This window comes from Manis pentadactyla, chromosome 5 (assembly GCF_030020395.1).
Source record: "Manis pentadactyla isolate mManPen7 chromosome 5, mManPen7.hap1, whole genome shotgun sequence".
NCBI classification, from domain to species: Eukaryota; Metazoa; Chordata; class Mammalia; order Pholidota; family Manidae; genus Manis; species Manis pentadactyla.
The window spans coordinates 96,078,317-96,093,023 of NC_080023.1; the positions used below are offsets into that span (position 1 = coordinate 96,078,317).

Here is a 14,707-nt window from a genome sequence, read left to right on the forward strand (position 1 = left end):
TCATAATCTCTTCCAATTATTAGTCTGGCTAAAGTGGAGTGCTTAAAAATTAAAATGATACACATTTTAAATTCTTATGATACACTTCCATATAAGTAGTACATTTTAACAGAAATGCATTGCTGAATTTATGAAACCTGATACGATATAATACAGACTTTTTATTTTGTCTTCGCACTCTCACATTGAGTTTCTAACAAGTTAAAAGCTTGTGCACAACAGGTGGCCCCAATGTTGCCTACTACACTTAATAATACATGGAAAGCCATCTCCAGACCTCTTACTCTGACTTGCAGAGGGATATGTAACACCAGAGGTGGCAGTAAATCACATTTACAGACATTTCTGTCAAAGGACACAAAATTATGTCAATAAGCATAGAGTTAAACCATGAAAAGACCTTACTCTTCAGATTCAGAACTTAATTCATATGCCTACTTCCAAATACTCAAATTGTAAATGAAATGTATTAGAACTGTGATTTTTCAAATACTTTTCAATTGTGAAACCCATTCTTCACATGAAAGCTTGCCACAAAGCCCATAAGGTAAACAAGACAAAAAAGTCAAAATTAACATAATGGGGTGGTCTACTTGATACATGGATCATTGCAAAGTACTGTTGGCATAAAATTTAAAATTATGTGATAAGTATTTGGGAATATAATTCAACTAAACAGGCAGCAATAATTTCTAAAGCAAAAATACTTCAATTTTTATGTTTTAAAAATGCACTAAGATCCAAAAATTCTGACAAGCAAGATCCTTCTTTAGAGACTCCAAACTGTTTTGCTTTTAATCTTAGGAGATAGTGAGCTAAAAGAAAACAAAAGCTAAACATATATGTTGCATTTCTTATTCTGTATCTCTCTTTCTCTGAGAGAAGAAAATAATAAGGGAAATTGGTGAAAATTACAGTTAAAAAAGCAATGGAAAAAATCTAGTTCTTGGTCAATAACAAAAACCAAACTCTTGTCTAAAGTTATTTAAACATTTATTACATACATCATAAGCTCCAGCCTTGATTTGCTGATAGAGCCTGTGTTGGTCTTCATCCCAGAAGGGTGGGTACCCCACCAGTAGAATATAGAGAATGACACCTGTAGGGAATGAGCATTTTTAACAGAACGTTAAGTCATATAGATAATAGTAAATTAAATGTGGCAGATCCATAATGATCTAAGTTGCATCCATTCCAAGGGAGGATTCTGGATTGTTGGAAAGCTTCTAAAAGACTTGTTCTGCTATGCTTTCAAGATTCTGTGGAGAGGGAATGCTCCTCCCATGCTCAAACACAGATAATATGCGGCAGTCCAACACACAAATGAAATAATTCTCAAGGGGTAATGCCTAAAGATGAAACTTGCCTGGAATTCTTTGGCAGTCTTGAAATCTTGCCTATATGTGCTCTCCCTGCACTCTTGTCTATTCAGATACTCTGTGATTTTGGTCACTTTGCAGATTGACATTTAAAAACTTAACATGTTATTTATTTCCTCTTAGTCATTTTGCTGCTAATTAGGACATTTTGTTGAGTGATGGTGCCCTGGTTATGAATTCATGCTCTAAATAGCCATGGTCCCTGGGAGTGTGGATAACCTATAAGATGAAAAATCCTTTTCTCTTCAGTGATCTTAGTCGTTAAAAATAGAGTTTTTCAATAAAACAACTAAGCCAGGGACACTACAGAAGAACATTACAGGAGAGGGAAAAGAAAGAGGACAGTGAAACTACACAAAATTCAAAGAAGTAAATCCTCAGCTGTATGCAATTCAACATTTTTCATAAACACCTAATCATTCACAGAACAATTTAATCAGCATGTGATTTAACTTCTACGTTAAAAACTATTGTATTCACAGGCTTTAAGGTACCCCTAAATCATATCTGGGGTTTCAATGTTTCCTGGAATTGCACTCTTTATCATATGTTCCTCCCTTTAATTTTTTTTTTATGCAGTCAAAATCATTGATATATCTGAATTCATGACTGAAATACCAACTTATGATATGATTCTTCAATCTTAATTTTTATATCAAGGAAAGATATTAACTCTATCATGGGCTAATGGTCCCTTGGTTAAAAGAGAGCTTGTTTCACCAAGAGTCAGGATTATCTTATTGTTTGCACACGAGAATGTTTTTTGTTTTTAATATATTAATGCATTTATTATTTAATAATGCTATTTAATATATTTATACCTCATTTATCCATTTCTCCCACTCCCCATACCCACAACTCTGTCAACCACCAATCTGTTCTCTGTATCTACTACATTTTTTTTCTTTTAAAGAATCCACATGTAAGAGATCACATATGGTATTTATCTTTCTCCCACTTATTTCATCTAGCAAAATGCCCTCAAGGTCCATCCATGTTGTCACAAATGGCAAAGTTTCATTCTTTTCTGCGGCTGAATAATATTTGATTGTGTGCATATCTATGTATGTGTGTGTATATATATATATATATGTGTATATATATATATACACACACACACACATGCAATCTTCATTCATACACTGATGAACACTTTAGGTTTTTTCTGTATCTTGGCTATTGTAAATAATGTTGCAGTGAACATACAGGCATACATATCTTTTCAAGTCAGTGTTTTCATTTTCTTTGGAAAAATACTCAGAAGTGGAATTGGCAGATCACATGGTAATTCTATTTTAAGTTTTTTAGGAACCTCCATACTGTTTTCCACAGTGGCTATACCAATTTACATTCCCACCAGCAGTGCACAAGGGTTTCCTTTCCCCACATCCTCACTAACACTTATTTCTTGTCTTTTTTATTATATACATCCTAACAAGTATTAGGTGATATCTCTCTGTGGTTTTGATTTGCATTTCCCTGGTGATTAGAGATATGGAGCATCTTTTCATGTGCCTGTTGGCCATCTGTATGTCTTCTTTGCAAAAATATCTATTCAGATCTTCTGATCTTCTGCCCATTTACTAACTGGATTGTTTAGTGTTTTTGCTATTGAGTTGTATGAGTTCTTTATATATTCTGGATATTAGCCCCTTATCAGAGACATGATTTGCAAATATTTTCTCCCATTAAGTAGGTTGCCTTTTCATTTGATTGATGGTTTCCTTTGCTATTCAGAAGCTTTTAAGTATGATGTAGCCCACAATTTATTTTTGGCTTTGGTGTCCAGTTCAAAAAATTATCACCAAGACCTCTGTCAAGGAGCTTACTGCCTATGTTTTTGTAAAGCAGTTTTATGTTTTCAGGTCTTATGTTCAAGTCTTTAATCCATTTTGAGTTAACTTTGTATATGGTGGAATATAGTGGTAAAGAGTAATGCTTTTGATATGGCTGTCCAGTTTTCTTATTAAAGAGGCTGTCTTTTCTGCACTATATATTCTTGGGTCCTTTATTACCTATTAATTGGCTACATATGTGTGGACTTGTTTCTGGGCTCTCTATTCTGTTTCATTATCTTTTTTGCTTTTATGCTATTATTATATTGTTTTAATTACTATAGCTTTGTAATATGGTTTTGTATCAGGGAGAGTGATACATCCAGCTTTGCATTTCATGCTCAAGGCTGCTTTAGCTATTTGGGCTTTTTTGGTGGCTCCATACAAATTTTAAGATTATTTGTTCTATTTATTTGAAAAATGCCGTTGGAAATTTGATAGGGATTATACTGAATCTATAGATTGCTTTATGTAGTATGGACATTTTACAATATTAATTCTCCCATGCCATGAGCACAAAAATAAGTGTTAGTGAGGATGTAGAGAAAAGGAACTCTTGTTCCCTATTGGTGAAATGTAAATTGGTACAGCCACTGCGGAAGACAGTATGGAGGTTCCTTTCTATTTACCTGTCTCCTTCAATTCCTTTCATTAATGTTTTATAGTTTTATATATGCAGGTATTTTACCTCCTTGGTTAAAATTATTCCTAGGCATTTCACTTTTTGATGCCATTTTAATTGGGATTGTGTTATTCCTCTTTCTGGTAGTTCCTTATTAGTCTATGAAAACACAACAAATTTTTGTGTATTGATTTTGTATCCAGCATCTTTACTGAATTTTTTTATTAGTTCTAACAGGTTTTTGATAGAATCTTTAGGGTTTTCTGCACATGTCAACTGCAAATAATGATGGTTTCACTTCTTCCTTTCCAATTTGGATGCCTTTTATTTCTTTTTCTTATCCAGTTGCTCTGGCTAGGACTTCTAATACTACATTGAACAGAAGTGGCAAGTGTAGGCATCCCTGTCTTGTTTCTGATCTTAGAGGAAAGGCTTTCTGATTTTCATCATTGAGTATATAATGTTATCTGTGGGCTCCACATAGATGACTTTTATTATGTTGAGGTACATTCTTTCAGTACTCACTTTGTTGAGAGTTTTTATCATAAATGGATGTTGAATTTTTTCAAATGCTTTATCTACATCTTTTGACATGATTATATGATTTTTATCCTTCTTTTTGTTGAAGTGGTATATCACATTGGCTGATTTAGGGATGTTGATCTGTAAGAAATCCCACTTCATCATTGTGTATGATGCTGTTAATGTACTGTTGAATTTGGTTTGCTGTTATTTTGTTGAGGATTTGTTCACCTATGCTCATCAGAGATACTTGGTCTGTAATTTTCTTTTATTTTCTTTTGGCATCCTTGTCTGGTTTTGAAATTAGGGTAATGCTGTGTGATAAAATGAGTTTGAGAGAGTTCCCTCCTCTTCAATTTTATGAAAGAATTTGAGAAGGATTGGTGTTAATTCTTTCTTGAATGTTTGGTAGAATTCACCAGTGAAGCCATCTGATCCTGGACTTTTGCTTGTTAGAAGGTTTTTGATACTGATCCAACTCCATATTATTAATCTGTCTGTTCAGGTTTTCTATTCCATCATAACTCAGTATTGGTAGGTTGTATGTTTCTAGGAATTTATCCATTTCTTGTAGGTTGTCAAATTTAATCGCATATAACTGTTCATAGTAATCTCTTTGATCCTTTGTATTTCTGTGATCAGCTTAACATCTCCTTCATTTCTGTTATTTGAGTCCTCTTTTTTCTTGGTGAGTTTAGCTAAAGGTTGTTAAGTTTGCTTTATCTTTTCAAAGAACCAGCTCTTAGTTTCACTGATCTTATCTATTTTATTTTTAGTCTCTATTTTATTTATTTCTGCTCAAACTTTTATTTCCTTACTTGTACTAATTTTGGATTTTGTTTGTTCTTTTTTCTAGTTCCTTGAGTGGTAAAGTTAGATTGTTTACTTGGAACTTTTCTTGGCTCCTGAGGTAGGCATTTATCATTATAAACTTCCTTCTTCTTTTCACTGCATCCCATAAATTTTGATATTATCTTTCCATTTTCATTTGTCTTAAGGTATTTTTTTATTTGTCTTTGGATTTTTTCTTTGATCCCTTGGTTGTTCAGTAGAATGTTGTTTAACCTTAATATATTTGTAAATTCTCATTTTCTTTGAATAATTAAATTTTAGTTTCATACCACTGTGGTCAGAAAATATACTTGATATGACTTCAGTCTTCTAAAATGTATTAAGAGCTGTTTTAACATATGATCTATTCTGGGAAATTTCCATGTGCACTTGAGAAGAACATGTATTCTGTTGCTTTGGGATGGATTATATCCATTTGTATATATCTGCAAAGTCCATCTGGCCTAACATGTCATTTAGGGTCAATGTTTTCTTCTTGATTTTCTGTCTGGATAATCCGTCAATGTATGGATTATAATCCATCTATCCACTAATGTAAGTGAAGTATTAAACTCCACTACTATGATTGCTATCTGTTTCTTCCTTTAGGTTTGCTATTATCTGCATTATATATTTAGTTGCTCCTATGTTGCTCCTGTATTTATAAATTTTATATCCACTTGTTGGATTAACCCCTTTATCATTATTTAACACTCTTCTTTGCCTCTTATTAGAGTCTTTATTTTAAAGTTAATTTTGTCTGATATAAGTATAGTCACATCAGCTTTATTTTGGTTTCTGTTTGTATGGAACATCTCTTTCTGTTGCTTCACTTTCAGTCTGTGTGTCCTTACATCTAAAATTGGTGTCTTGTAGGCAGGATACAAATGGGTCTTGTTTTTTATCCATTCAGCCACTTTATGTCCTTTATTTCTTGTCTTGCTTTTTTAAAATATTCTCTATGCTGTACCTTAACCCATATAACTAATTCATATTATGATTGAGATTTTGTGCCTCTATATCCCTTTCACCTATTTCACCCACCCACCCCAACTCCTCCCCTGTGGTAACCACCAGTCACTTCTCATTGTCTATGAGTCTACTGATGTTTTGTGGGTTTTGTTTTAGATTCTACACATAAGTGGAATCATAGGGTATTTATCTTTTCTTGCCTGGCTTAGTTCATTTAACATAATACCCTCTAGGTCCATCCATGTTGTTGCAAATGGCAAGATTTCTTTCTTTTTTATGGCTGAATAATATTCGATTGTGCATATGTATCACATCTTTATTCATTCATCTACTTATGGACACTTTGATTGCTTCTATATCTTGGCTATGGAAGATATGGAAGATTGAATCAGAGGTTGGTTTTCTTCGGGTAAATTCCTAGGAGGGGAATTACTAGGTCATATGGTATTTCTATTTTTGGTTTTTTGAGAAGCCTCCACACTGATTTCCAAAGTGGCTGCACCAACTTACATTTCCACCAGCTCTATGTCTTTTGATTGGAGAATTTAGTCCATTTACATTTAAGGTAATTATTTATAGGTATGTACTTACTGTCATTTTAATTGCATCCTGGCTTTTTAAAAATTCTTCTCTGTGTTTGATGATTTTCTTTAGTGGTAGGCATAGATTCCTTTACTTTATTGTTTCATATATTTTATAGGTTTTTGCTGTATGGTTACCATGAGGCTTATATAAAACATCTGTAACAGTCTAGTATAAGTTGATAACAACTTAAGGTTGATCTCACTCTAAACTAAACATTTTTACCCTCTCCTCCCATATTTTCTATTTTTGATGTCACATTTTATTTTGTATCCCTTAATTATACTCATAGTTGTTTTTACTACTTTAGTCTTTTAACCTTCATACTGGATTTACAAGTGGTTAATCCATTATCATTACTGTAAATTGACTTCTCCAGTGAGATATATTCTTTCATGTTTTCTCATTACCAATTAGTGCCCTTTTTTCAGCTTAAAGAAGTTCCTTTAGAGCTTTTTATAAGGCCAATTTAGTGGTGATGAACTCCTTTAGCTTTTGCTTGTGTGGAAAACTTTCCCTCTCCTTCAATTCTGAATGATAAGCTTGCTGGGTAGAGTATTCATGAAAGTTATCTTTCTTTCAACACTTCAAATGTATTGTGCCACTCCCTTCTGGCCTGCAAAATTTCTGAAAGATCTGCTGATAGTCTTATGGGGAATCCCTTGTATGTAACACTCTTGCAGCTTTTAATATTCCCTCTTTGTCTATAACTTTTGATATTTCAATTATAATGTGTTTTGGTGTGGGTCTGTTTAGGTTCATCTTTTTTGGAACTCTGGGCTTCCTGGATCTGGATGTCTGTCTCGTTCCCTATGTTAGGAAAGCTTTCAGTCACTATTTTTTCAAACAATATTTCTGCTCCCTTTTTTCTTCTCATCCTGGCATGCCATAATGTTATTCTGCTTGATATTTTCAATGGTAAAAGAGGTCTCTTAAACCATTTTTACTATTTTTCATTTATTTTCCTGCTCTCATTGTGTGAGTTGCATTGCTTTGTGTTCAAGTTGTCTGATCCTTTTTTCTACTTCATCTAGTCTTCTGTTGAAACCCCACTAGCATATTTTGTTTGCTTCAGTTATTGTATTCTTCAGCTCTGTGACTTCTATTTGGTTCTTTTTATTTTTCCACTCTTTAAGTTCCCTCTGTGTTCATTCTTCTCCTCAGTTTGTTGAGAATCTTTATGACCATTACTTTGAATTCTTTAATAGGTAAATTACTTTTTTCCATTTCATTTTTTTCTGTTTTATCTTGTTCTTCCACTTGGATCATATTTCTTTGTTTCTTCATTTTACTTGACTCTCTATATTGGTTTCTACAGAGTAGATGAAACAAACATCTCTCTCAGTGTTGAAGGAGTGGCCTCGTGTAGGCAGTGAATCTTGTCATTCAACCCTGCCCAACTCTTTGTCATGTCTTAAACTTTTGTGCTTTTATTTTTAATAGCTCCCAGTAGTTGAGGATGTGCAAGATCTGTCAGTGTCCCAAAGGGTAGGATCTCAGTATGTGGGTTCAGGCTGCTTGGAAGCAAGACCCTCAGGAGCAGCTTTAAAAGTATGCAAATATGCAAAGTCCTGAGGTATCACAAGCATTAAGTCCCACTGGCCAGATGATCTGGCTATGTCCCCTGAGTGAGAATCAAAAAAATTAGGACTCCAGTTAAGTGTATAAGCTCTTTTCTGGGAGATATAGATGACCTGGAGCTAGGCAGAAGGACAGAAACAAGATGGTGCTCACAGTTTACATTCCTAGAGAGCAGATCTGTAGTTTACAAGACATGTACCAAACCTGAAGACTGCCACTCAGACCAAAGGTCCAGGACAAACCAAGAGGCCTCCTTTCCAGAAAGACTGAGGCTTATGCCTCAATCTTCTGTCTGCACAGTACCCTGGGTGGGGTGAGGGGAGCCTGCCAAGAACTATCTCGTCAATTGCCACAGTCCTGTGGGAGCCAGGAATGCAAACCAGAGCCAGGCAATCAAGACCCATTACCGGGGCACAGTTGCAAAAACCAGGACAGCAGACATAAAAGCCAGAGCACCACCAGATCTGTGTAAAGCTCACCTCTAGGAGACACTGGCATTCTGGAGCATGGCAGACAGAGAGCACAAAAATATTGTCTGCCCTCAAGTCTCTGGAAAGGCTATGTGTGTGTTTAATTAGAATCCTGCCTTTCAGGCTGCAGCCATGATGATTAGCTAATAGGCCTCCTTCAGAGAAAGATCAAACTCCTGGGTCTATTGCCTCTTGCTGTGGGGTGGAAGCTGCTTAAGAATTTTTTCTGTTGGTTACAGTATTGTGGGACCCACCAGTGTAAGCCCCACCGGCCACCAGAGCCACATGATGTAGAGGTGTTCCCTGGCAGCAGCCACAGAAATCGGGTGGATTTGAGCTCCTTTCTGGGTGACACTGCTTATTACAGTCCCAAGGGACCAGGAATACATGCTCACCAGGCCTACAGATCTCAGTACGTGGGTTCAGGCTGCTTGGAAGAAAGGAGGCATCCTCGGGGGGGCAGCTGCCAAGATCAGGGCACTTGATTATGTTAAAGCTCTCTTCTGGGAGATCCTGGTGCTCAGGAGCATGGCAGAGGAAGAGTGGGAAGAGGGCCTCCTCCAGTTTCCACGCCCAGAGAGTATTGCTGCACGCACTTAGATGTGTGTGTTAAATTAGATGCCTACCTTTTAGGCTGACTTTCATATAAGAGATGAGCCTTCACTTTATGTCTGGGTGCAACCAGCTCTGAGCACACAGCCTTTAAGAGCAGTTTCTCAGGTTGCTACAGCCCTTTGGGTCTCGTTAACATGAACCCACTGATTTTCAAAGTGAGATGCTGTGCAGGATTGTCTCTCAAGTGCAGGGCCCAAAAGTTGAGATGCCTGATGTGGGGTCTGAGCCCTTCACTGCTCTGGGAGAAGCTCTGGGTTTTGTTTCCTCCCTGTTTGTGGGCTGTGCTGCACAAGGAGTGGGGTTTATGGCGATCTGTGGTCCAGACTCTCCTCCCCGCTTTGGCTTGGTTTTCTTCTCATTGGCCTGATGTACAGTCGTCACTCAGACAGCCTTTAGGCTTTTATTTGAGAGGGAATTGTTCCATATGGAGCTGCAGACTCAGTGTGTCCATGGGAGGATGGGAGTTTAGCATCTTCCAAAGTCACTTCTTGAACTAATCCCTTGACAACTTTTGAAATATTTTATTGCTCTGCTTAAGGTGTTTAGTTTCTTTCCTAGCTCATCCTCCTGGAGGAAGTTCTGCCATTGCTCTGACCTCTGCTGCTTGCTTTTCTCTTGCTGATTTCCCTTAAGCCATGGAAACCTGGGAGAGATGTGTAAGGCAGGTGAAACTGCCTGGCATGCCACAAGACTCCTGTTTTCCTTTACCAGAGTTGATTTCTTGGTTTCTTTACCTCTTCTTTCTTAGGGAGCTCTAGTGCTGTTCTGGTCCCTCAGTCTTGAGTCCTTTATATAATAGACACTGTTGCAGCTAAAATGACTTGTAAACAATGGTTTAATTACCCTAGACTTTCATAGCCTTCTTTGGGAAACTCCAGTTCAAAAGCAGATTCTTAATGTCATACAAATAACAACCAAAAGAAACAACAACATAAAATGACTTTAAAAATCAAGACTGAAAGTTACTTTACCACAGTGTACTTAAAAAAAAAATCACAATATATTAGTACCTCATCTTCACAACATAAAAAGTAGTTTTTCCATTTTTCACTGCATTATAGACTTAGTGTACATTCATTTAAATTTATTTTCACATCAGTTTTACTATCTGAGGTAACATATGCATCTAATAATGATGAGTGTGTTTGTATTTCCAGGACATGGGTAGAAAAGAGGCTGTACCTAATAGTTCTGCCCTCAGCTATGGTTTAGGAGGTAAAGAAGAAATTAACTTTGGAATGGCAATAGTCTATACTAGTTTTTAATTAGATATTTTTTCTAATAAACATCTGGAGGTAGACTGTTATAAAATTATCAAACAGACTCAACTGAGACATTTAGCAGCCTGGCCCTAGGCTGGGTTGCAAGCCTGGCTGGCCTCTAGGGTCCTGCCTCTGTGAACACATACTCGATGTGGTGTCTGGGAAGGGGAAGGCTCACAGACAGTTTGTGCTCCAAGAACTGGCAGCTACTTACAGAGATAAATGCCCATGACTTATCTGCTTGATGGATGAGTCTCTACCAAAAAAGTGTACTTTTACGAAAATAATGATGTGCATATAAATATTTTTAAACAATTTCAGGTCAGAAGATTTAAAGAAAAAAAATTACACCAGCACTATTGAATAGACTGATGTTATTAAATTGTCAAAGCCTATTTAAACAAATACTGTTTCATAAGCTTACTTTGACTTTGTTCTTTAGACTACAATCTGAGGCCTTACTGAATTCTATGCTCTTTTGTAGTTCTATTTTCTGACAGTAGAGCTTAACTGTGAGAACCGTGGCACAACAGTGCTAAGTTTTACTGCAGGTAACATTTACTGAGCAGTTACACGTGCTTTAGTGCATTTCCTCATTTACTCCCTGTGCGATGCTATGAGGTGGATGATCTTATTGCCCCTTCTTACAGAGGAGGAAAATGGAGGCTGGGAGTTTAAACGACTTAACTGAACCAAAAACTGGCTTGATGAAGTCACCTTATTCCTTATAGCCACTTTTTCTTCATTTCTGGACTTTAACCAGAATGGTCAGTTTAAACTTTAAACTGTGTTGTCTAATTGAAAGGCTGTGACTCACCAGGAAGGTTTCCATTTGATCCTGCCTTGAATGTTCTCTGCAGCCACTTTTTCCTATAGCCACACACTTTAATATGATTGTTTTGAAGTTTTTGTTGACTAATTGAGAGCCCTTGCCTCACCAGAAGGTTCCAATTTACTTTTTCCTCAAAACCCTCAGATTTTACCTTTTTCTCCTAGATCAGAGAATAAAAGAGGAAAAACAACTCAGGGTCTTTTTCTCTCCCTATAATTAAGGCACTACAATCTTTAAAAGCCAATCAAAGCCCTATTTTTTTGCAAGAACACTTCAGTGGTGGGGGTGATAAAACTTTCATGTCATTGTCTCAGGATTAGCAGCCTTTGATGATCTCTAACTAGATATTTCATGAGGGGTTGCAAAATAACGATATTTTAATTCTGTTACTGTTTTTATTTTAAGAACAAGGTGCTTCATCAACTATTTGGTTAGCTTGAATTGTAGTTCATATATGAAAGGTACAGCAATTTATTTTTTCCCCTTTATTAACCAGTTTTTAAAACAACATATTGTTTCCCCATTAATTAATCCCCTAATTCAAAGGTTAAGTTTTCTGCTGTACTTTATCATTATGAATGCATGGATGTAAATTCATTTGATCAGTTTCAACACATTACCATTATTTTTCTTATTTATCCTCTAATTGTCCCATCTTTAACCAGTAGTAGCCTCTCTGAGCCATCTCTTGAGTCTTGCTAATATGAACTCTGTGACCTTCAAGAGTTTCCTTTCTTTCCGGTATGACAAAATGCCTGGGTCACCTTGTACTTTTCCTGACCCAGACGTGGAATCAGCCCTGGTTTCCTACAGTGATAAATGGTATGTAGAGGCCAAGTCTGGGTACTCTTCAGGGGTGCTCTGTAGGAACTACAAGTTTCTTCAACATATAAATAAAGAAGTGAGGAGAGAGGAATAAGAAGAGAGAGAAAGGCAGAGAGAGAGAATTGAGAAAGAGAAATGGAACCTACAAATTATGAGAGACCAAACTAATAACAAAATCATTAGACAAACAGGCAAACAGCAAAAATTACTAGATATTTGGTGACCTTAAGCAATTATTATTACATTCATTAAAAAAATACTGCTCTTACTGTCATGCTTTTAAAAGAGTCCTTTTCTTTTAGGGATGCACATTACACTGTTCGTAGATATATTGATATGTTTGGATTTGATGAAACAAATCTTGGGGTAGAGTAATGAGGGGTGTGGTATAGATGAAGTAAGGTCAGCCATCAGTTCATTATATTATTCTCTCTACTTTTGTATGTTTCAAATTTTTCATAACAAAAAGATAAAAACTATTTTGACACAGTTCTATGTAACATTTAAAAATAAAAGCTAAAACTAGTTTTCATTATCTTATGTATGTATTTGTACTTGGGAGAGGTTAGAGATGTTTGATTAATAAGAGTTGAAAAGCACTGATTACTGATTAGGTGGAAAGACTACATTATCAAGAACATTCAAAACTCACTTTAATAAAAGCTAGAGTTAGAATAATGATTAATCCTATAATCACATTAATGATTAAAACATTCTAAAGGCTGTTCTTATGAAAGAAGAGATGAAGAAGCAATGTTGAAAAACTCTCAGAAGTCAGTGAAAGTTAATGGAACAATCTAACAGGACATCTATTTTATGTTCTCAGTAAATAAAAGGCATATTATGAGCTTGCACAATTTGAAAAGCACAACTAAGTATAAGAAGGATACGTATGGCTCTCTTTTATCTTGTTGTTATATCTTATGCAAAAAATTCACCATATATTCAAATAAAAGAAGTGTCCAACCAACACTCTGAGACTTAATAGGGCCAAGAACAAAGATCTAGAAAATCATGACTTGTAAGGTAGGAAGCTACTTTTCAGATGACGAAACTTATCTATGCCATGTAATTGGGGCAGCAAACTGACAGGCCTCCTAGCACCGGGCAGGGATGAATGCCTGTGCCTGCACTGTGCATGATGTGGCGTGGTACCAGCAGAGAGCATGAGCATGTGTCCGTCTGTCTGACAGGTGCAGCTGCTATATAAGGACAAAAGCATCTTGTTACTCTTTTGATATAAAAACAGAAATGGGCAGTTTTTAAAGAAATCTTCTGATAACAAATTATAAAGATAAATAATAAATGTCAATGTCCAACTATCTGGCCAAGACATCTGTAGACCACCCGTCTGTAACCTCTGCTATATTGCATGATAATCCTCAAATTTGCTCCCCTAAAGGAATTTGCACCTAGCTAGGGTAATGCTACTCAATGTTGGTGTGCATAAGAATCATCTGGCAAGTTTGTTAAAATGTGAATTCCTGATTTCAATGATTCTCCAGTGCATCCCAGAAAACTGAATTTTTGATAAGCAGTCTGGTCACTCTGAAGCATGTTGTCTGTGGTCCACAGTTTGAAAAGCACCGAGTTAAGAAAACCGCAAATACTGTATCTAGAGAAATGTAAGGCAGTATATAAATTCCTAGTAAGAAGATACTGGTAGAGACCATGATTGGGAGTAAAGCTCCATGGCTGAAGACCGAGGATGTAGGCCATAAAGATGAAGCCAGGGAGCTTCCAACTGTGGAGCATGCCTGAGACGGTCCTGGGTAAGGTGGCCACAGGACTGGTGGCAGCAACAAATTGTCTAGTAGGCTTGAGATTTCAAAGTGGTAAATACTTTTTAAAAAGTGCTTGATGCTGATTTCTCCCAGCTGAAATATGAAGAGGCTAAGGCCCAAATGCTGAACCTAAAATGACTATGCAAGAAAAGAAGAAATAAATTACAGAGTATTCCAGCGGTCTGTCAACAGTCCTGGCACAATTTGTGACAGCCATTAAGTTATTATCACTCATAACTGTTCTGAGTGTTATCTAAGTTCAGGTAGATATCTACTGCACACATTGGCTATGTTCACAGGCTTATATTTAGTACTTTTTAAAGCCAAGATGTAGATGGAAGTTCTGTTGAAAACTATTGATTCACTGACATCTATAAACAACATTTGCTCATCCCATTAAGGAATCATGGAAATTGGCTATATATGCAAGAAAACCATCAAAGTCAATTTCCTGTTGTTAATGGAAAACCACAAGAATATATTTTTGCTTCACTAATGTGTATTGTTTACTTTCCAGTAATGGACTAGGTGCTTTCAAAGACTGAGTACAGGTCAGTCTATATACTGTGTGAGATCACAAAAGCAAAGTAGTGGT

At 36.2% G+C, this 14,707-nt stretch overlaps 1 protein-coding gene across 19 annotated transcripts in view; it reads right to left on the bottom strand.

The window, feature by feature from the left end:
* CAMK2D (calcium/calmodulin dependent protein kinase II delta) overlaps window positions 1-14,707 on the bottom strand; it is a 315,792-nt gene that overhangs the window by 43,861 nt on the left and 257,224 nt on the right. For all 19 annotated transcript variants that reach the window (XM_057502565.1, XM_057502568.1, XM_036920810.2 and 16 more), the window contains one exon: window positions 1,005-1,099. In XM_057502565.1, coding sequence (XP_057358548.1) covers window positions 1,005-1,099 — 95 coding nt within the window. The remainder of the gene's footprint in view (window positions 1-1,004; window positions 1,100-14,707) is intronic.